Source organism: Engystomops pustulosus, chromosome 2, assembly GCF_040894005.1.
Source record: "Engystomops pustulosus chromosome 2, aEngPut4.maternal, whole genome shotgun sequence".
In the NCBI taxonomy this organism is placed as follows: Eukaryota; Metazoa; Chordata; class Amphibia; order Anura; family Leptodactylidae; genus Engystomops; species Engystomops pustulosus.
The window spans coordinates 48,747,888-48,771,838 of NC_092412.1; the positions used below are offsets into that span (position 1 = coordinate 48,747,888).

General features: G+C 42.9%; 1 protein-coding gene across 2 annotated transcripts in view; it reads right to left on the reverse strand.

Annotated features, from left to right (window-relative positions):
• Nucleotides 1-9,746, reverse strand: part of INTS6 (integrator complex subunit 6) — a 33,103-nt gene extending 23,357 nt beyond the window's left edge. The window contains exons 1-3 of one of the 2 annotated variants that reach the window (XM_072134518.1): nt 9,090-9,740; nt 8,895-8,972; nt 2,598-2,747 (exon numbers count right to left, since the gene is read on the reverse strand). In XM_072134518.1, coding sequence (XP_071990619.1) covers nt 2,598-2,747; nt 8,895-8,972; nt 9,090-9,200 — 339 coding nt within the window. In that variant the 5' untranslated portion in view covers nt 9,201-9,740. Of the gene's footprint in view, nt 1-2,597; nt 2,748-8,894; nt 8,973-9,089 lie in introns of both variants that reach the window. The other variant, XM_072134519.1, reaches the window with a different exon arrangement.
• Nucleotides 9,747-23,951: the final 14,205 nt, after the last annotated feature.

A 23,951-nucleotide genomic window follows, 5' to 3' on the forward strand; every position in this document is an offset into this window, starting at 1 on the left:
TGTAGCGTGGAGATACCGGTCCACAAGGCGCTGAAGCACAGCCGATGAGTCGTATAATTTGGGATCTGGGAGCCACGCTAGATTTGGAACGTGATAGAGTAGCATAGCTGACCCGACTGCTTTGCAGGAGAGTTTTACAGTTAAGGCTTTACAGCCGAGATAGGTCAGGAAGTACATCTACCCCCAGGTATCAAATGTGTGACCCCTGCAATTTAGCAATAGGTGTCTGTTCTATAATAAAGCAATCCACTCACCGCCCCATATGGAGAAGGCTCCGCCCAGGGGGCCTCTCCATAAAAAGTCAACCACGTGCCCATAAACGGCATGCATCGCTAAAAAGGTTGAAACAAGAATATTTCATTTGGGAGCAGATGTCACAGATTTTTTCCAAAGTCACTACAAAGGAACTCTAATATAACGTACCTGTCAGAGTAGAGCTGACACCAACCCACAGTCTAAACAGATATCACAAAATGTACCAGATAAGTTTAGTCTAGCAAGTTGGCCAGGTTAGGGGTCAAAAAAAAAAAAAAAAAAAAAAAAAAAAACCACATGTAACCAAAAGTTTATAGTTTTAGAACTATAGAAATAACAAAGAAATGAAAGAAAATATAATATAATATAATATAATATAATATAATATATCTCAAGCATCAGGCTCACTGACCATACATAAAGAACAAGAAATAAGACGCACGTCACACTAAGAAAAAAAAAACAAAAAAAGAAAAACACACAGCCGTGGTTAGAAGCTGCAGCTGTGCAAATTATTCATGAGTCACTGTATTACTAAACAGGAAATTACACAGTGGCCATTTTGAATGAGGGCACACATTTAACCCCTAAAGCAAGGACTGTTTAGAGTACCATTGTATTTTAACCCTTCAGTAATACTTGGGATGTGGAAAACTAGCATTACAGCACGTCAGTGTAGAAACACTTTTGCTGTTGTAACTAGAAAATTGGGCAGATGCCAATTTGCAGATTATTACTTTGTGAAGGGTTGAGGTCACATTTTCTTACCAACATAAGAACTGAACTTGTGTAAATTATAGGAAATGGTCTATTAACACATCTGAAGGTGCTGGGGAACTAAGGTTCCTTCACAGTAATTAAAGACCGGTCCACCATTAGATTTTTCTCGGGAAGTCTATTACAATTTCTAGGATAAGCCATTATGGTCAGAGAAGATGACCTGGGGGCCATTGCTGTCACCAGAGAGCATTATGATGCTCTATCAAGCACCATTTACCAAATGCAGGTTAAATTTCCACTGCTTTATTTTGGGTTTAATTTGAAAGTCTAATTCTAGAATACAAAAATAAAAAATTCCCACTTCCACAAAAAAAAAAAGGAATTAAATTTCAAAACAATTACTATTTTAAAAATACAGTATATAGCAAAAACGAGTGTAGAGTTTTACCAGATGTGATGTTTCAAGTCAGCATTGGGAAATTTGGGATTATTCTTACCTTAAAAAGTCTCGCTTTATGCTCGTTAAAAAAAACTAGGTGGATGAATATGAATAAACAGTAGGAGTGAACAAGGAAATGGGCAGAAGACTTGTTTTACCTGTATACAGAATAAACCTCGAAAAGCATTTGAAACCCTGCTGCAATAAAATGTTACACCAAAAAGTAAGTAAACCATGACTGGGGCTACATGGTGGCTTCAGTGGAGTTCTGCAGCACCATAGGAGTCATGAATAAAGTCACAGCATAGCCCTAAACTTAATGGTGCTGCTCAAGGTACATTTTTAATTTTCCTCTTAACCCCCCTCCTACGGTGCTCACTCTGTACCCTAACAGGTGAAATTTCCTACACATTGGCTTAAGACTCATGAGAGGTCCAGCATAAAAAAGGGCGGTAAGTTTTTCTTATTATGACATTTCTGGGCCATGGGTGCACTTAAAGGGGTTGTCCAAGATATACATTTTAGAAGTTATTGTCCAGGAGTTTGCAGTGATGACCTTTCTATAAGTAGAAGAAGTTCTGTGTTATCCACAGATAAGGGTAACATTTGTGGGGCCTGCCACTTCATTTGTTAGGGGGAAAACAGGATCCTATTTTTGTGGACCATGGGGATACCAAGCAGTTGCCAACGATCAACATGTTACACCCAATCCGGTCAGGGGTCTATATGGCATCTATACTGAAGAGGGTAGCTCAAGTTATGAGCAGTGTAAATTGTTGTTTATCAAAAATAAAAGTCACTGTCAACGTTGTACACAAGCAATTGGCTGCTCCTGGTATTGCCCATAAGAGCAGTAATTACCTGTCCAAGAGGTGGGACTCCTCCTAACCAGACACTGAATGGTGGTTCTAAGAGCAAGCACTTAAATGTCCACTAAGAAAGAAATGCTAGATTAAAAGGGTAAATTTATGATTAATGATGATCTTTCCATCGTTGGTTCAGGAACATCTTATGTCACGCAGCAGGGCCATCATGGATAATTTTCTCCTAAACACCTCTTCGCTCCTGACTTTGTGGGGGATGACAAAAAAACCTGAACATATATACATCTACTCTCCTTTTAAAACAGATACAAAGTACCATGAATGAAGGAAAGCCCTTTCCTTCCCATGTTGTGACCTACCTGTCCATAGTTGTCTATGCCAGTCACTAATCTATTTAAATTTAACAAATCAAAGGACGTCCTTAGGGCTTGACCAAGACTGGTGAGTCCAACAGCTTGAAGGTTTTTTAACTCATTCATAAAAGTAGCGTGATTTTCCTTCCATCCGGCCTGTGAAGAGAATAAAGGACACATACACTTCAAATTCTACTAAAACATCCAACATATTCTCCCCCAATGTGCTATAATTAGCCAGGTTCACACTTGCATTTCTTTGCTCAGATAATTTTAATTTGTCAGTCTTGAGATCTAATCATCTTCTACCGATTTCAAGGATATAAATAGGAAAATAAGTAAATGGCAGAGCACTGATATCCACATCCCAAATAGATACACTAACTATTTAATGTAACAATATCAATTAAGTGTGAACAGCGACCTTAGGTTGCACTGGGGAGGTCAGTTTCAATTCAGGAGCAAGCACTAAACATATACATACAATATCATTTTTTGTAATTACAATATACCACCTATAGTCATGACAACTTACCAAAATATATATTTTTTGATAGCGTTGTCCCATGTTCTGAGTATAGGGGAAGGAACGTTCATATGAGCTTCATCACCATTTATAGATTAGTGGGAAGCAGTGTACAGACTAAAGTCCTTATGAGAAATACATATGTCTTTACAAGGATATTGGCACTTTTGGGCACTAAGGGAAAGATTTATCGTAAGTATCTGATGTAAAACTGTTCTGGTTGCCCATGGCAACCAATCAGAGCTCAACATTAATTTTTATAAACAGTTGTGGGAAATTAAAGCTGAGCTCCGATTGGCTGCCATGGCCAACTAGAACAGTTCTGCTCTGATACTTCTGATAAATCTGCCCCACGAATGTACAGACAGTCCCCGGGTTACGTACAAGATAGGGTCTGTAGGTTTGTTCTCAAGTTGAATTTGTATCCAAGTCAGAACTGTATATGTTATAACTGTAACCCCAGCCAGAACTTTTATGGTCTCTGTGACAATTGGATTTTAAACATGTCGGATTGTCATAAGAACCAGGATAAACAATAAAGCTTCATTACAGACACCTGTGATAACTGTTACAGCTAAAGGCTAAAGTACAGAAAATTACCAATATCCAAAAGGTCCGTTTGTAACTAGGGGGTCGTCTGTAAGTTGGGTGTTCATAAGTAGGGGACCGCGTGTATAGTTCTGATGCAATAGCAGCCTCTCACCACCACCACCACCACCTTTTCCTTCAGCTGCACATATTTGTTGTCCATAAGTTTATCTCAAACTTTAATACAAAGACACACGATTCGGCTCCAAGATCTAGACATCCACTTCTATATTTAAAAATCACCAAATCTTTATTTGCAGGCTTCTAAAATACAAGTTTGTCATAGCGAAAGTCAAGGTTGGTTCGCCTACGCGTTTCAGATAGACACTCCCCTTATTCATGGAATTGGTGATTTTAAATATAGAAGTGGATGTCTTGGTCTTGGAGCCGGATCGTGCGTTTTTGTAGCTGAGTACTCCAAGAGAAGCTGGAGAGGCCGTGCTTGATCGACCCATATGGGACCAAGTCTGCATTCCAGGTGAGCTGACCTAACCATTGGCTGTGGACATCATCTCAAAGTTTGGATTGGGAGCACTTTGAAAATAAATAACCACATGCCACTTCTGTCCACACCCAAGTTGTTTTTTCTGGCTCTTCTGTTGCTATTTGATCAGTTTCTTGACATACTAAGGTCCTCTATCCAGGTGTAACAAAAGAGGAGGAAGCTGGAAGAATATTCTTTTTTTGTTCTTCAATCCAGTGATCAGTGGAGCCATCAAAGCAGCAGAAGTGGGGATTTACAGACAATTTTTTTTTGCGCAGATCTATGTATTTGACCAAATCACATGAAGAGCACCCTCGTCCAACTAACTGGTTGTACCAACCTGAGATCAGCAGGGGAAGGGCGGAGAATGGCTTCAGGTATTCGTTACCCTATTGTATGTTAAATTTTACTCTGTTACAGTACCTGCATATGTTTCCAGGTTTCCATTACCCAATTACTAGGCTTGGAATATTAACATAATAAATCAAAGTTCGTGCACTTAAAAAAAAATGTATTTAATTAAAACTGAGCATGCAAGATGCCAACTTTTATGTGGAATTTAATGATTTTATACGCGCTAGATTAAACTTTGTTAGATTTAATAAATATTTCTGTATTTTCACTTTTATTGAAATAATATTGCAATTTTTTTTTCCAATGTGTCACTGTACCCTAAAATTTATTGAAATGTACAGACTCTAGATGTCCATGTTATAATGCGCTGAGGCTTCATGCAATTGATATCTCACAGTTAGGCTGCATGCACACTGCCGTGAGCCCGCCGCACCGTAGCACGCCGGGCTCACGGCAGCGCGGGGAAAGGAGGAGGAGGAGGAGGAGGTGGTGAGCGCAGCTCACCCCCGCCCCTCTCCATAGTGATGTATGGCCACGGCGCCGTAATATGGGAAAAGATAGGACATGTCCTATCTTTTCCCGCACGTGTGCTGCACCGTACCGCTCCCGTAGGGCGCCGTGAGCCCATAGAAGTGTATGGGGGACGTATATCAGCCGCATATACGTCCCCCACACTGTAGTGGGAATGTAGCCTAAGGGTGCATATACATCCACATAGATGGCATTGGTGGCCCGGCAGCATTCCCCATCTTTCCCCGTGTCTCTCGCCATGCGCCTCTTCTCTATGGAAGAGGGAGGGATCACCTCCTCTCCAGCGGGCATACCACTGTGTGAATGTACCCTAAGAGAAATTTGACAGTAATCGGCAGACAAGAGAACATTCTGTACTTACAGGTCTGCAACAAGTATACAGGTGATTGTGCAGAGACTGAGAAGAGGGGCATATTTAAAGAACAAAACTAAAAAAAAAAAAGTTTTACATTAGCCAATGTATGTTTTTAAGCACTCCAGACATCCCCCAGACATTTGCACCTACTTGAGAATGGCTTTTTATTATTAAGGTCAAAGATAGACACATGACCACGTTCCATTTGAACCCAACATTTCAGTCTTCTAGGCAAATTTTAAAAATACAGAATATGTCATTTTGAATTGAATGACTGTTTTAGAGCAGTAATATGGGCATCCATTCACAACATGATCTTTTTGCAACAATACTATGACCAATATGAAATTTAAAAAAAAATTAAGATTCTGTAAAAAATTTCTCATAGAAAACGTCAGTATCCAGATAGCAGTGGTCACATGAAGTCAGACTTCTGCAACAACCACTGAGGTTCCAACTGGGGACAATTTTCGGTTGTCTTATTTTCCAATGGCCACTTATATTAAGTAGAGACGGTCAAAAGTGATAGGATGCTTCAGGCATATTCTCCATACAAGTTGGGCGTTTGCAGCAAACACCCACCAGTGACACCAGAGATCAGTAATAGCAACCATCACTGGAGTTAACCCTTTGATTGCAAATCAGCACATTGTAACAAATAATGTATATAACCCACATATACTGCCATACTGTAGTATGCCAGTATATGGTAGGATCAGACAACCTAGGCTCTGAAAAATAGTAAAAGAAAAAAAATAAATAAAGTTAGAAAAAATTTCAAGTCACCCCCCTTTTCACTAGAACATAAATATAAAATAATATGTTAGGTATTGCCAAGTCCCAAAATCTCCAAATTCTAAAAATGGTTATTTCCATCGTTGAGCCCCAAAATAGAAAACAGGGCCCATACGTCCGAAACACCACTTCGAGATTTTGTAACAAAAAAAGTTTCATAAAAAGTGACCAAAAAGGTCATACACGGCCAAGTTGCTAACAGGTTAAGAAGTTGGATAACCCATGAAACAACACCAGACATGACATGCTGGCAGATACCATTTTTTGATGGGTAAACTGCTTTAAAAAAAAAAAATCCGAAGTAGACGCAAAATATCTGAACCATATACTAGGACATGAGTCACTGAGGTAGCATGTACTCTATGGAAAGCCCCCATGGTCCTTCAGCACTATCAAGTTTATGAATCACATAAGCAAAGCAACCAAGAGTGAACAGCATGTGAACACAGAATGTGGTATAGTAGAAAGCATAATATAGTCTTTATTGTACAACAATGGGATGTGGATAGGGGGCTACAACTTGGAGGAACCTACTGGGATGTATTTATTGTTCCATAGATATCAGATTGCCATTTGACAAATCTGCCATAAAAAAAAACAAAAAAAAAAACAAAACTTTTTTTGGTTACGGTAAATGAGTATTTTTCAAAGAATTTTGATACCCAAGTTTTCCAGAGTGCACCAATACTCCATGTGTGGTAAAACTGTGAATGGGAGTTGGAGAAGTCGTATCATACAGAGCAGATTGCATTGGCTAAAAAAATCTTCCATTTTTTTTTTTTTAAATTGGACATACGTATTACCTTCGATAATTAGTTGTACAATCGGCATAACTTAAGTATTTTTCTGTTGACAGAGCCAATTGAGGCTTATTTTTTTCATTCATGAAGAGCTGTGCTTTTCAGTGGGGATGTTGAAAAATAAACATTTTGGGTTTTGAAGTTTTCAGATTGTTTTTTTTTTGCGGCATCCATTATGCTGTCCCAATAATCTTTCATATTTATTGCACAGATTGTTACGAAATTTTGCAATACTAAATATGTGGAGTTTTCTTGTGCATTTTTGCTTTTTGTACTTTATATATTTCATTATGTAATGATGGTGTTTGGACTCTTTCCATATAAAAATTGTATTCACTTTTTTAACGTTGTGTAGTGTAACTCACCGAGCATTTTGCCAGGGCATCTTTGATGTCATAAGATGTCAAGCAGCCCAGGGTCACTTAGGGACCCCAGTGCTGTGACAGGAAGGTCTGATCCAAGGGGAGGCAGGGCACAATCCGCTTACACAGTGTGATGTGAAAAGAGTTAACACCCACAATCTGGAGTATCTCTGGTTGTGGGTGCTACAGCAGGGTGTCAGCTGTAATATACAACTGATACCCGCTCTGTACGGTGCTGTCTCCACTTGGGAGTCTGTGCCATACTGCATGCCATAATAGGACGGTGGCGGTTGCATAGTAGCTTCCTGCCATGCCATACTATTATGGCACATATTGGAAAGGGGTTAACGCCCATGACCATCTATGGTCATGGGTGTAAGAAACTTGACCTAATAGCACTCCATAGGTCAGCTAGTCACTTCCCAACCTTGCAGTAACATTACATCCTGAGTTGGGAAGGGGTTAAAGGAAACCTTCCATTGGAAATCTACTTTCTGATTGTAGATTTCACCTCTCTGCATTACCCCACACAGTTTTTAGCTAAATCTTGTAGTCAGCCTTTACTAAAATAAACTTTATTTCATCATTATTCAAAGTAACTGAAGAGGTTACTGGGGGCATGGATTAGCCTGACAGCTCTGTGGGTGAAGTCTAATCCACATACTCAGAAGCCTCTGCAGATCCACCTGTCTTTGGGTCCATCTCCGTCAGCGTGAGGAGCTCTGTGCAAGGACAGTAGCCACCGTTCCCCTCCTGGCAACCCACCTGCAGCTGGGGAGCTCTGCACATGCACAGTAGCTCCTATTCATTTGTTGAACTTAAAGATCAGTGATTGTAAATGGTTATTTTATGTTATGTTGATGTAGGTGACCTGAACAGTAGCACAATGACCTACAGCGGCTCTGCTAGATATTACAGTTCAGCCCCATTCACTGAACTACAGGTGAATGAAAAACCTTTTGTTGATTAGGTGATAAGTAGACTAAATAACCCGCAGAATACCCCTTTAATACCCCTAGAAAAATTTGTAAAAAGTCTTTATGGCCAGAAATCCTGTAGCTAAAGTATCAGACAAGCGTGAACAATCCCTTATATGACAGTAATATATTACTTGGTAACATTGTGATACATATGTATAAGCCTCACTATGAATTAAGGCTACAGTAACAAGTTACTAAAGGGGAGAGGGGGGTCACATAAAGGTAACTACTTAAAGGGTGTGGGGATAGAAGTATAACAACATCAGGGCTCAGGAGTGCAATCTTATCATCACCCCTAGGACTCCAGGGGCTGCACCGAGCAATGTAAAACTCTCCCCCCGGGATTGTCACTTATAACTTGTCTGCACATCTCCCACAGTGCACTGCAGCTGAGCAGGGTTAGGAGGGGGTGAGGGGGATGTCGGCCATGTTCCTGTCAGAGTGTAGCAGCAGTGAGTGAGTGCTCAGCCTGCACATGCCAGCAGTGGCCCAGGGCACAGCAGTGGCAGGAAGTGATGATGCATTTACCTTGATCCCATAAGGAGGCTCCTCCAGGGTGACCAGCATGTACCTGTCTCCTCTGCTGGCAGGATCCCGAGATCTGAGCTGGGAAACAGAGAGATGGGGATGAGTCCATGGAGGGGCAGCACACACACATACATACACACACTCTTCTCTCCTGCCTGCCTGCAGGGGGCGCTGCTCTCTGCCAGGGTACTATACCTTCATGAAAGTCTCTACAGCGCCTTTGGCTATGTCCAGGTATGTGGTGCCCAGGTAGGTGCGCTGGTTCATGGAGGCGGACGTATCTAGCAGGAAAAGTAAAATGGGCATAGTGCTGGAGAGAAGCGGGAACCTCCCTGACACTACGCAATGTGTCTCCTCCACAGCAGCCCCATGTCCTCCTCTTTGTGTGACAGCCTGTGGCCCCGGGCGGCTGCCTACAAGGGGTTAATGCTACAGGGTGGGCTCTTATGGACTGGGGGGTGCCCCCTGGGTGCTGTTTGTGGGTGCTGCACTGGCTGGTTTATGCCCCCTTTCCCCGGTTGGATGTGACAGAAGTTTGAATGAGTTCAGCACTACTTCCCCTCTCGCAGCCTCTGTCTCCCTCTACTGAGCGCTTCCCTTCGCACTCGCGGCTTTTAAGGCGAGCAGGAGGGGTTCAAGGGATTCTAGTGTGGCGACGTCACCGGCCACGTGACGGGGGCCGGGGCGCCCCTATTGGCAGCCGTTCTGCGCTTACTTAACATATTCATGAGCCGCCGGGAGCGCGCGCCGAGGGGGGGGAGTTTAACTCTTTACGCCGTCGCGCATGCGCGGCCGGAATACGCCTAGCTATGGCTGCACTACAGCATGAAAGTGTTAAACCGGGCGCGCGCTCTCGTCTTGAGGGTAGGGGAAGGGGGGGAGACAACCGTGAACTTCGGATGGGCGGGAAGATGCGGGGCCGCGCCAGAGAGCGGGAGCGCGCCTCCATAACGGGCGTCGTCGCTAGTGATTTTCCTTCAGTCGTCAGCAGAGGAGCGGAGGCAGTGGTCGGGTCGCTCCGTGTGTCCTCACCTGAGACGGTTATATAAAGCCTGGGCGTCCTGGCTGCTTCCGCAGATTTACATAATACAGTAGACGAGGTTATAGATGGCGGGATAATACCGGGAGACGAGCTCATCTGTTGTGTCCTTGACCGAGCAAATCTCTGCCCTTCTGGGGCCTCGCTGGCTATCATTACCTCATGGTCGTGCAGTCTGAGCTCCACATGAGACCAGCTTTAGATATTGTGGTGCTGAAATATCGAGGTATTTACCGAGTAAGGCCTCATTCACACAGCCGTTGGGGGGACATGTATACGGCTGACGTATATACGTTGGATATATAAGCTCCCATAGGCTGGCAATGGGTGGACGCACGGCGCTGTATGGATCGGTACGGTGCCGTGACATGTTAGTATGAAGTTAGCCTAAAGGTGAAAGGAAACGTGTTCATTGTGTCCCTCTCATTACCCGCATGGATAGTAGTGGTGAGAACATCGCGAATAAATGGTCAGGGTCGATACGGACCGCACATATTATGGTAACAATAGGATAGGAGCCCATTGATTCAACAGGTGCACAATATGGTTACAAGACAACAGCCACATGGGTAACCGAGACTTAGATTTGGCCAAGTTTTGTCAGGAAATGACCCCGGATTTGTCAACTTCAGGCACGCGCATCCGTACAGTAAAGTAGCGTATCCTTAGCCAAGCTTTTTGACTTTAAGGTTCTTTATTTTGTGTAATGAGCCAAACTTAAAATATTTTCCCATAATTTTGCTAGTCCAGGTGAGTAGAACCAAAGTCAGAATAAAATTCGCAGTCACGACTTAGATGTTAAAATACAGCTGTCTGAATAAGGCCCTAAGGATATAGGATGCTGTTGGCCCAGATCATTATACATGTGGTGGGGCCAGAAATGTCTTCTCTTCTGTCGAGAACTGGAAAACAAACAAAAAAACGCTGAAATGTTGGATCTGTCACATGATAAACACCAACAGCACAGGAAAGACTCGTGTTTATTCATAATCGGGTTCTGTTACTGGAAATAAAATGTGCCTCTCTTTCGACCATTTTTCTGGTGAAGCTGACAATCTACTGCAGAGACTATGTCACAGATGTGAAATTGGCCTTGTATATCTGGTTTAATACTAATTCCTTTATATAGCGCACACAGATTATGCAGCGCTGCACAGCTTGCCAAATCAGTCCCTGTACCCTCTAGGGCTCATAATCTAACCAACCTACCAGTATGTTTTGGCGTGTGCGAGGAAACCAGAGGGCCCCCATGTAAACACGGAGAGAACACACAAGCTCTTTGCAGATGTTGACCCTGGGACTTGAACCCAGTACCCCTGCAAGGCTGTAATGCCAACCACTAAGCCACCTTGCTGCCCAGTTTAATATTTAGTAATAAACTTATGTTGCTCAAATATTGACCTCGTATCTTGTCTGAGATGTCTGCCTGCGAGGAAGAGGGGGGGTTCTGGGCAGCTATCAGATAACAAATATAAGCGGGTTGAACCGCATGTCATGCCCTCCACTTGTGAGAAAGGATGGGTAGTCAGACGCAAGTATGCCAGGCACATGCTCTCACCCAGGTTTATATACAGAAACATAGCTCATGAAAATACTACCCTTACTCCCTCTTCTTTGTAGGACTACAAGTCCTAGCATGCTCGATGAGTCAGTATTAAAGTTCTCAGAAGTTAGGTTAAATAGATGCATACAGAGGCAGGATGGGGGATGGGAGCAACTTTTAAGTTCATCCTCTGGATTTAGAAGCCACATATTCCGGACATGTGGTGCCCATCTATGGTAAAGACTAAAGAAAACTATTTCCATAGCTTATTGTTTTCATACGTTATTCTGACCAAGGAGATTTACTAAGGGTTGTTCGCCACAGCCAAGCTCATATATTAACTTCAGTTTTCTTTGTGCAGTATTAATAGAGTGCAAGTGAGCGCTGAATAGGCAGTGACACCAGACATGGGAGTCTAGAGAACATCAAACCCCACCCAAGTGTGAGGTCATGTTTACTAAGAAACTTCACTAGTCATGTATCCGCTGGAGTAAAATGTCCTTGCTGTGATGACATATCTAGCTTAAGATTATTCTTATTGCTGCATTTAGTTTTGAAATTAGAACACTTTTTGAAGCTTAGAAAGTGTTAACTTATCTATCTTCTTTATAGTTAATATAACTTATCATTAAATTAGATTTTTATCAAGCTAGGGCTACATTTATGCTTTTGTGAGTTCATTTGAAATGTTAAAGCCAGTCAAACAATTTAGATGTAGTCAAACCGGTCACCAGTATCAGATCCGTGGTGCCTGAACCCTGCAGTGCTAGGCTTTTCCAGGAATCCTCCAGTGCTGGAAGCTGTAAAGGGAACAAAGACAGAAGAAGAACTGTAGTTACCCCTGCATGAGGGCTATATAGTAGACTGAACCTAGTGCACAGTGAATAGTCCATCACATCTCACTCAAAAACACAAAAGACATAGAAAAACCCTTCAGGAAACTGATAAACCTACCTGAATCATTGGAGCTGATTTGGTGCATGCAATATGCTGGTAATATCCTAGTAATTCTGGAGTAGCTATAACATGCTCCCTGCTTCTCCTCACTTTTTTCCTTCAAAATTGCCTCAGGAATTGCAACTTTTTTGCATCTTGTCGCCAAAAAACTGGCAAAAACAGCATACATTGGCCCTATTGAGATGGGTGACATTGTTCTGCTCTATTTCTCTTTTGCTATACAAAATCAGCGTAAGCTAAACTTCTAGACAGGTGAAACCATGAAATCTGGTCCATTTATGATAGAATGTGTGCGGATTTGTATCAGTTACATAGTAAGGTGGAAAAAAAGAGACTTGTCCATCAAGTTCAACCAGGGAAATCAAGGGAAGGGGATGAGGATGAGAAGAGCACAATATTATATTGAGTACTATATTGTAATATAACCAGCACTGTTAGGCACTGTTAGGTTGTTTTAGAAACTCTCTACCGTAATCAGCTTCTAAGGTAGACTATTCCACAGATCACAGGAGTGAATAAGGATTGGCTGAGGACAGATGAGCTGGCCTGTTCATCAAGGACTGGCGCACACATCTAGAGCTGTTATGAGATATATGTGGCCACTAACGGGCTATGTCAACAGTAAGAACACAGATGGGTACAGACTGGCAGCATAACAGTATCCTGTATTTAATGCTCCCTCATTTTTTTGGATCCAAAATGAAGAATAAACTTCCTAAGAAGGTTCAGGAGCATCATTATTCAACACAGACTCCCAAGATGTTTTTTTTCACCTGAAACCTTTGCAGTCCACTAAATTTAAAAAAATCATCTTCGGACCTAACAGGATCCAAAGCATCCGGGGCATGAGCAAGTAAAGCTCGAAATGAGAAGATGGTCCAGAGGGTAGAAAGCAAGCGTAATTTATCAGAAATAGGATTGTGTTAATTTGTCACCTTAAAAGGAAATAGGAATGGGTGGAGTGAATGTGTCGGTCGGGACCCTCAGACTGATGTTTCTAGGGGACAGGCGGATTCTCAAAGAAAACTAAGAAGAGTGTCTTTACATCTACATATTTTATTTCTCGCATGAAACAACTTTTCATTTGTTAGCAGATGTAGAGGAATATTCCATTAACAGTAGTAGCCACAATTACTGTAAAAGCTAAGGAAACTGGACGTGACTATAGACAATCACGAATTGGAGACCTTGGACCCCAATACATATTTTATGAAAACTTTGAGAATAATAGTATAATATAATTCCTTTATTTATATAGCATAGAGATTATGCAGTGCTGCACAGAGCTTGACAAATCGGTCCATGTCCCCAATGGGGCTCACAATCTAATCAACCTATCAGTATGTTTTTGGAGTGTGGGAGGAAACCGGAGGAAACCTACTCAAACACGGAGAGAATATACAAACTCTTTGAAGATTTGACCCTGGGACTTAAACCTGGGACAACTGAATGACAGTGCACTAGTATGTAATCCAATTTGGCTGAAACATAGTGTTGCAGAAAGGTCTTGAAAATCTCACACCTTTCCTGTCCATTGTGTGCGGATGATAGGCCAAGGAGAAATCTTTACATCCAGCATCCTAAAGGGGGCTTTACAAATTTTAGATGTGAATTGGTATGCCACAGCCTTGAACAGGCACTATGAGAACGCTGCAGGCTAGGGTGCAGGCAACTAAGCTGCTGCAGTTTGCCAAGGAACTTGAGTTTGGAAAGCTGAAGCTTTCCATGGAGGAGGAATAGTTAAAGGGGTTGTCCGAGTTTTAAAAATATGTATATGTGGCCGGGAGCGGGCTGCCTAAAACAATAAAGCTGTACTTACCTTCCGGTGCCCTCCGCTGCACTCAGCTGCCGGCCGGCCGTGGCCGGGGTACGTCTATCCGTCCCTATACACAGCATTGTGTATGGGGGCCGGAAGGTTGTCGGGTCCGGGCGGAAGCTGAATGCAGCGCTGCTCCGGCGGCCATGTTTGTTTACATGGCGCCCGGACCGGAGCGACAGCAGCGATGGATACCGGAGGGCACCGGAAGGTAAGTACAGCTTTATTGTTTTAGGCAGCCCGCTCCCGGCCACATATACATATTTTTTTCAAAACTCGGACAACCCCTTTAAGCGTCAATGATATTTGTACATTTTAGTAGTTACTTACAACGAGATCGCTAACACATCTTGAGTTGGTGTATGGTTTACCAGCATGGTTCACGGCCTGAATGTTGTGGTCCACAACCCAGTGTGACACTTACCTATTTTGGCTTTGCTGTACTCTATGGCTACTATCCCAATAATCTCCTTGGAATTTACCCATTATTCTGCCTATACAGGGATCTTGGTTTCATTGCAACAGGGTCATCTGGCCATTACAATGCTGGTGGGTGGGTCTAGAGATCCCAATGCAACTCAAATGTGTGTAGGGCAGAAACTTATCCGGAAAATACTGAGGTTATGGTAGGGGTAAGGCAAATCTTCCCAACCATGGAGTTCCCACAAAACCTTTCACAGTAACCCACTGTAAACATATACTGTTGTCTGATGTATAGACAATATGGGACACCTGTGCACAACTTATTCTGCTGTGACTCAAAAGTTGGTCAATACCCAGGTGTCTTTGTACGACAACCCCTTAAAGGAAATTTACCATCAAATCCAGCACAATAAACCTTGGACATTTATTCATATATTCAGGAACCGTGACTGTGGTAATCCTTTTATATGTGTTATCCATGCTCTCCTTGCCTGAGAGTGCATATTTCCAGAGCCCGTCAGTGCTGCAACATCACAGGCTGTTACAATGAGCAGAGCATGTTTCACCCACCCACTGCCCTGCCTGTGTAATCTAGCAGCAGCAGGAAGTGCATGGGGGAGAGACCTGCTTTGCTCCTTGTAACAACCAGAAAGTGACATCACTGAAGGGCTCTGGAAACACTCCCCATAACCCCTCAGGCTCATGAGCATAGTTTTAAAAGTTGATTTTAAAAGGGAGGCCATGGATAACAACATTTACTAAGGGTCCACAGATTGCATTCTCGTGGGACTTCCTGAGATTTTCATGCTTTCATGCAACAGATATCGGGGGGTGTGCCATCGTACGATCCGATTGATTCGGACTGAGTCCGGGATTTAACATTCAATTTGTGTCACAAGACAATGCACTTACATACACTAGGAAGAAGAAGGTGAACTCCGGCGGACCTGAGCGGGGAAGCGACAGATGCAGGATATCGGGCGCACGATCTTAGTGAATCGCGGCACAGTGCATTTCGCTCGACAATGCACTTCCGGGGATCACGCAGGACGGCTAAGTAAATGTGCCCCTTTGTGTCTGGATATATGGGTAAGTGCCCATTGTTTATCCTGCTGGATTTTGATGTTTTTTTTTAAGTGGATTAAGAAACAAAATTTCTAAACATTATGCAACCTTGTGTTACGTGACCTCTCGAAATTCAGACTGTGAGGTGAACTGTGACCAAATAGTTTGAGATAATATTGAGCATAGATAGCAGTGTACACACCAGGTCTGTAGAGGGAGCTGTCCGAACATGTGTGCAAACAATCACACCACAAGTCTGCAGCTGCAATCACCGACTGGGAAAGTATTTTGAAAGGTCATATATTTCATGGTTGCATAATGCTTAGTAAACTGAATGGTATTTCTACTTTTCATTTCAGTAAGAATCAGAAGCATCACACAGGAAGTGAATTGGATTTATTAATACCACATATACAACAGAAAACTAGCAGAAATAGAACGATGGGGGGGATTGAACATTGGGGCAGATTTACTTACCCGGTCCAGTCGCGATCCAGCGGCGCGTTCTCCGACGCTGATTCGGGTTCTGCCCTGATTTCCTAAGGTCGTGCGCCCGATGTCCACTACGTGTTGCTGCTACGTTGAAGTCCGCCGGAATTCACCTCCTCCGTCTCGGTGTATGTGAGTGCTATTTTTGCTAAACAATTTTTTTTTTAATTTCGCGGTTTTTCGGAATCCGTTGGGTTTTCCGACGGCCACCCCCCCCCCCCCATTTCTGTCGTGTGAAAGCCGTTGCCGATGCGTCACAATCCGATCGGGTGCGTCAAAATCCCGGGGCAATTCTGCACAAATCGGAAAAATTCGGGAAACCCGGTGGAAAAAAATTATTCGGACCCTTAGTAAATGTGCCCCAATGTGTTCCGCCAGTCTCTAGCTGGAAAATACTGCGCCAGATTTATCACTGTTATGATGAATATCTGGTGCAGGATAAGACTGTCGGTTCATACTTTAGACCTACTTTTAGTTTGTGTAAACTGTGCGCCAGAATTTTGGCTGCGCGTTTGATTCCCGCAAGCCACGCCCTTTCCTCACGGGGACACGGCCATCTCCCTCAAAGGTCACGCCCCTTAATTCGAACAAGTCAGGGAAGTGCCAAAAAAGGTCTAAAGGCCTTGTTATATTTGGCACAAGGCATTTCAGACACCGTTTTTTGGAACTAAACCACCACAATTGTGGCGCAAGTGAATTAATAAATCCCCCCAATGTGTCATTTTGCTTTTTGTAGGTCTGTTTTTACCAATACACAGACCTATTTTGTAACATAATCAAATACATGTAATGTGCAGAAACGTGTTTTGACATGTAAGTTCACACTGCTGTTAGGCCGCATTCACACAACTATATGGGTGACGTATGTACGGCCGCAAGCTTGGGGCAATACATCAGTCCCCCATAAATGGCAATGGCTGCACAGAGTGATGCAGTGCCACACGTGTGCCACCGTACTGTTCCGTACACAGGAAAAAAATAGGACATGTCCTATTCTTCCCCATGTGCATGGCCTGTATGCTGTGCTTATATATAGAGAGTGGAGGGGTCTATCCTCCTCCTCTCCATGGTGCCAAACGTATGGCCGCCCGGCGGGCATACGTTTGTGTGAATGTAGCCTTATGTTCCATAACAGAAAAGAGTAACAGATATCTAATTGTGTTTGTAAACTAACCCTTCCATTTACCATCTATTCCAACAAACTTTTGTGTAAGGAAGTTTCCTTTCCATTAAACCTCTCTTATTTACAACTAAAGAAGATAGCACTGAAGCTTTCATTATATTTGCTGTTATAAATAATGGGAGTGAGGGACGGACACAACTAACGTTGGTGTGAGTCAAAGTAATCTAGCTTTAAAATCCATCATGATAGACCAGGGACACTTACTCATAGATCCAGGCACTAATCTTCTTATATTTGGTATCCATGGCTTCCTTCTTCTAAAATCAACTTTTAACATTATGCTAATGTCTGATTGATGAGCTGGAATACAGAGGTGGGGAAAGCTTGACTTCAGCGTTAAACTAACCGCCTCCCTGACTTTATACATCTAACTTACATCTCAGTCTGGATGATGCCATTACACTGAGGAGTGAGAGAAACCTGATCTAGAAGCTGTTCAACTGCTTAACAACAGGCCAATTTCTGATGACAGGTTGCCTTTATATAGTTTTTGTTATACTGCTAATATACCTATGTTAATACAGTATATTGAATAATTCCAGTGAATTTCAGAGTTCAAAGATAAAGAAAACAGCTACTTGGATGTAACAATAGTACTAAAATGTGCACAGAGAAGACTGCCTAGTAAAAGCAGAAGGGACATCCAGGCATATATCAAGTGAGAAAATGTAAGGACTACCAGAAGGATGATCGTTGAACAGAAATAGAACAACTTTGTAGTTGTTTTGCCAAGAGAAGTAGCAGCCCTAGAATATAGAGAACAAATCATTCTTTCTATGGTATTTTGGGCAGAAAATAGAGATATGGGTATATCGCGGGCTCATATCGCGACCCATATCGCAGGTTTTCTAAGGCTGCCGCGTGCGCACCCTAAGATACGGGGACTAGCGCACACAGAGCGAGGCCGGGACTCAGGAGCGAGGACAGGTATGAGGCGCTGCGCCTGCGGGGAGCGAGAGGCACCGGGCCTCTCGCTCCCCGCAGGCGCAGCGCCTCATACCTGTCCTCGCTCCTGAGTCCCGGCCTCGCTCTGTGTGCGCGAGTCCCCCTATCTTAGGGTGCGCGCGCGGCAGCCTTAGAAAATTTAAAGGGCCAGCGCCATTAATTGGCGCTGGCCATTTCCCATGAGGCTATTTATACCTGCCTCTCCCATCTCACCCTGACGGATCTTTGTGCCTCACCGCCTAAGAGAAAGCTCTATTGCGATTTTCCTGCGTTCCTGTGTCTCCTGCGTTCATGTGTCTCCTGTGTTCCTGAGTCCCTCCGTGTTCCTGTGTTACCTGACCTCCTCTGTGTTCCCGCGTACCAGTGTTCCTCCGTGCTGCTGTCCTGTGTGCTGTGTTCCCGTACCCCTCTGCTTGGACCTCCTGTTGCTGACCCCGGATTGGACTCTGATGTTGCATCTCTGCCGCCTGCCCTGACCCTGTGCCTGGACTGTGACCTCGAGATTGACTGCTGTTTCTGTACCTCAACCTTGGCCGCCACTGCTGACAAGTCACGCCTGAGGAACGACCTGGTGGTACCACGCCGCAGCTTGTCTAACCCGCCTTGCGGCAGGCTCTGGTGAAAACCGGGTACCACTTAGACTCCGGTCCCAGGTAGTGGCTTGAGTCATCATCTGCAGTGATCCAGAGGATCCACAACCCGCAAGCCTGACAATATGACAGGGGTTGAAAAGGAGCATGATTCCACAAATAGGTGAATCAAATAAAACACAATTTAACTTTATCATGACTAGGTGGCTAACATTAATAACCAATATAAGACTTCCAGTGTCATATGACTATTTATACCAGTGTTTTAATTCCAGCTGTTCCATTTAGACAACCAAGAACATAGATTCAGTACAAACACAGTAGGGCATGGAAGATTGGACATTCAGAATGACATCAATATGTGATTGATGCAGGGACTACCATTAACAATGCCACTTGGTAAATCAAACTTCTCTATCAATTGTACCAGCTGTAACACTTAGCAGGTAAAAACCCATTGGGGTTGCTTTGCGCAAGTTTATAAGTTTATTGGCCTCTTGTATGCCAAATTTACTATATGTTTGCGCCACTACGCCTTTTTTTCTATCTCACTTTGAGTTCTTATGGCGTGCCAAATTCATTATGGCTGTGTGCCACAATATAACACTTTCTTGGACAGTTCTTGGACCGCTTTTAAACACACATAAAACGCACGCGTGTTTGTATGTTTACTATGCGTTTAGCTAGTTTTAATCCGTTTCAGATTCAAACCAGCCAAACACATGGTAAACATATCAACATTTTCAGTGCATTTAAAAACGGTCCGAGAAAGCACTGTGTGACAGCACCCTAAGTTAGAGTAGTCCCAGTGTTGGTGACAGTTCACCCTGGCAATTGAGAAATGCCAACGCACAGACCAATAGTATTTTGCAGAGACATGGCTAGGGAGCAGGTTAAGGTCAGGGCAGGAAGGAAACAGGCTACTATGGTAACAAGACAGTAACACTATTGATAGGTAAGTTCAAATCTGCAAAATAAAGAACTTTGTTTTTAGGAACAAGAGTGGTGTCAATCCAGTTTCTGTTTCTAGCTGTCTCAGGTCGTGACTTCTTGGCTTCTGAATTCCATTCTTGACTTAAAGTGGTCTTCCCATGAAGACATTGGGGGTCATTTACTAAGGGCCCGATTAGCGGTTTCCCGGCGTGTTACCCGAATATTTCCGATTTGCGCCGATTTTCCCTGTATTGCCCCGGGATTTTGGCGCACGTGATCGGATTGTGGCGCATCGGCGCCAGCATGCATGTGACGGAAATCGGGGGGCGTGGCCGAGCGAAAACCCGACGGATTCTGAAAAACCTCCGCATATAAAACAATAAAAGTGTCGCTTGGGACGCGCTTACCTTCACTTGGTCCGGCTCGGTGAACTTGAGTGCGTTCAGATGCTTTTCAGCGCAGCAGCGCCACCTGGTGGACGGCGGAGGAACTACCTTGATGAATCCCGGCCAGACCCGAATCCACCGCAGAGAACGCGCGGCTGGATCGCGAACGGACCGGGTAAGTAAATCTGCCCCTTAAATATACTCAGGATAACAAAACAACTCTAATTTAGTGTTATTAACAAAATTACAGCATTTCACATGGTGTTTACAATTTGGTTTCCCTGGATCTGACTATAAATCTTCTGACTATGGTCATATTCTTCTCATGAATAGCTTCTCTTGTCTGCACGGCTGCAGTTCTCTCTGCCTCCTGCACTTCCCCCTGCATTACAAGACCAGCTGAGATACAGTCAGCAGCCTGCAGAGTTTACTCTACAAAATACAAAAAAGATAAGGGCTTTATCCTAGGGGAGGGGAGGCATAGCAAAGCTGACTGTGTTATTGGCAAGATAGCACAGCTGAGTGTTTCATGGTGTAAATATATATCATATATATCTATCTCATCTCTCTTTTTCTATGTGTCAGATATTAGTATACTGTTCAGAAACTAAATGAAAGTGTACGTAAACCCAGTACCCTGATAATCTAAGAACATTGTCAGCACATAACATCTACACAACACAGATGAATCATGAACACAGATGAATCATGAAGTATCTGCTCAGAGAGTCCACACTGACTATGACTGGGTGATAGGACCAAAAACAGCAATAAAACTGAGTAAAATTGTAAAGTATCGGGTCTAAAAATTATCTTTATTGTGTAAATATTACTAGTGAATTCATATTTCAGAAATTTCTTACATGGGCAAACCCCTTTAAGTCTCTAATCTTGCTTTTTGCTTCCTCCCTGTTATGGAATTTATGTCATTTGACCAACAACTTTGTATTGACATAAAGACTTGACATAAAAATTTCACCAACTAAAGATGGTCCCGGGGAACTGTGCTTAAAGTACAGAAAAGCAAAGTGTGTGTAAAGTACAGTATAAAATCTTTTGACTAGTGCTGCACTATGCCAAGCAGGGCCGGGGGGAGCTAGACCTGGGGGCAGAGAAGGAGGACTCAGCCTGGGGGAAGGCAAATTTTCAGCAACTAAGGGAAGACATTATAGGCATAAACTCGGACAATGGGGCAGATTTACCAAGCTGTCTGAAAGTCTGAATATTTCTAGTTGCCCATGCAACCAATCACAGCCCAGCTTTCATTTTACCTGTGCCCATGAATATTTTAATATTTGTGATTGGTTCTGTGATCATTTTCAACTAGCAATATTCTGAATTTCAGACAGCTTGATAAATCGGTTAAATCAATGTTCTCAAAGGCAAAAGTCCCCCCAAAAATGGGACTTTTTCTCACATATTCTAAAAAAGTCCTTTGAGAAACACATACCATAAGGGAAAAAGCATAAGAGGAACAAGAAAAAGCCAATGTGGCTAACTAGTCTTGTAAAGAAAGCAATAAGCGAGAAAGATAAGGCGTTTAAGGTGCTAAAACGTGAAGGTAGCTGTGAGGCATTACAGGATTATAGAGAGAAAAATAAATCCTGTAAAAAGCAGATAAAGGCCGCAAAAATAGAGACTGAGAGAAATATTGCCCTCTTAGTGGGCCCTCTTAGGAATAACATGGGGGTCATGTGGAAGGAGATGAGGAAAGGGCCAATTTACTGAATGTCGTCTTCTCGACTGTCTTTACCCAGGAAAATCCCCAGGTGGAAGACACAATGAGGAATGATGTAAATGCTCTTTGGAATGTCAACAGTTTAACCCAGGAATAGGTACGGCGCCGCCTCGCAACCACTAAGATAGATAAATCACCAGGGCCCCACCTGGGTTCTGCATGAACTATGTACCGTGATATTTTTAATATTTGAGAATTCCCTGAGAACTGGTTATTTTTCACCGGACTGGCGCATAGCAAATGTGTTACCAATATACAAAAAAGGATCAAAAAGCGATCCTGGAAACTACAGACCTGTGAGTCTAACTTCTGTGGTGGGGAAAATTTTTGAGGGGCTTGTTAGAGATGCTCTCCTGGAGTATCTCACTGTACATAACCTTATAACCCAACATCAGCATGGGTTTATGAGAGATCGGTCCTGTCAGACTAATCTGATTGGTTTCTATGAAGAAGTAAGTTCCAGTCTGGATCTGGGGGACGCCATGGATGTTGTATATCTGGACTTTTCAAAGGCATTTGACACAGTGCTGCACTAAAGGTTGGTACATAAAATGAGACTGCTGTGACTAGGGGAAAATCTGTGTATTTGGGTAAATAATTAGCTTAGTGATAGAAAACAGAGGGTCGTCATTAATGGCACATTCTCAGATTGGGTTGATGTTACCAGTGGAGTGCCACAGGGGTCAGTATTGGAGCCACTTCTTTTTAATATTTTTATTAATGATCTTGTAGTGGGTTTACACAGTCAAGTTTCAATATTTGCAGATGATACTAAGCTGTGTAAAGTAATAAATACTGAGGTTGATAGTTTAGCATTACAGAGGGATTTGTGGAATCTTGAGGAGTGGACAGAGAAATGGTTAATGAGGTTTAATGTAGATAAATGTAAAGTTATGCACTTGGGCCATGGAAACAAAAAGTATAATTATGTGCTAAACATTCAATTACTTGGTAAAACTGGAGCTGAAAAGGACTTGGGGGTATTTGTGGATGGTAAACTAATTTTAGTGACCAGAGCCAGGCGGCTGCTGCTAAAGCAATTAAAATTATGGGATGTATCAAGAGAGGAATAGATTCTCATGATAAAGACATAGTTTTGCCCTGGTCAGACCACACATGGAATGTTGTGTACAGTTTTGGGCACCAATGTATAAAAAGGATATAGTAGAGCTGGAACGGGTGCAGAGGAGAGCAACCAAGATTATTAGGGAAATGGGGGGATTAGAATACAATGACAGATTACATAATTTGGGATTATTCAGTTTAGAAAAAAGACGACTGAGGGGAGACCTCATTACAATGTACAAATACCTGAACGGACAGTACAAGGATCTCTCCAAAGATCTTTTTATACCTAGGCCTGTGACCAGGACAAGGGGGCATCCTCTGCGCCTAGAGGAGAGGCGATTCTACCATCACCATAGACAAAGGTTCTTTACTGTACGAGCAGTGAGACTGTGGAACTCTCTGCCACAGGAGGTTGTTATGGCGGACTCTATGTACATGTTCAAGAGAGGCCTGGATGACATTCTGGAGAGCGCCTTTTTCCGACCTTCTATACCAGTGATGGGCAACCTTTTGAGCTTGGCGTGTCAAAATTCGTCAAAAAACCGAGCATAACTCGGGTGGTGTGTCACCTTGAGAAAAAAAAACATAATTTTGTGATATTTATAGTTTAAATAACAAATATGTATAATTATTTAACTTCTAGGGTACTTTAACCCTAGGTTGTTTAATTGATCCTACCATGTACTTCCATACTACAGTATGGCAGTATATGGGGATTTTCCACATCATCTATTTATTAAAATGTGCAAATCGCACATTGTAATAGATTGTTACAATCAGACACGTGTGAAAATGCTTAGTAACCTGCAAACTTCGTCATGAAAGTTCACAGGTTATAGTGAGTCGCAAGTGCCACTGTCTGCATCTCCTTCATGAGGAGCA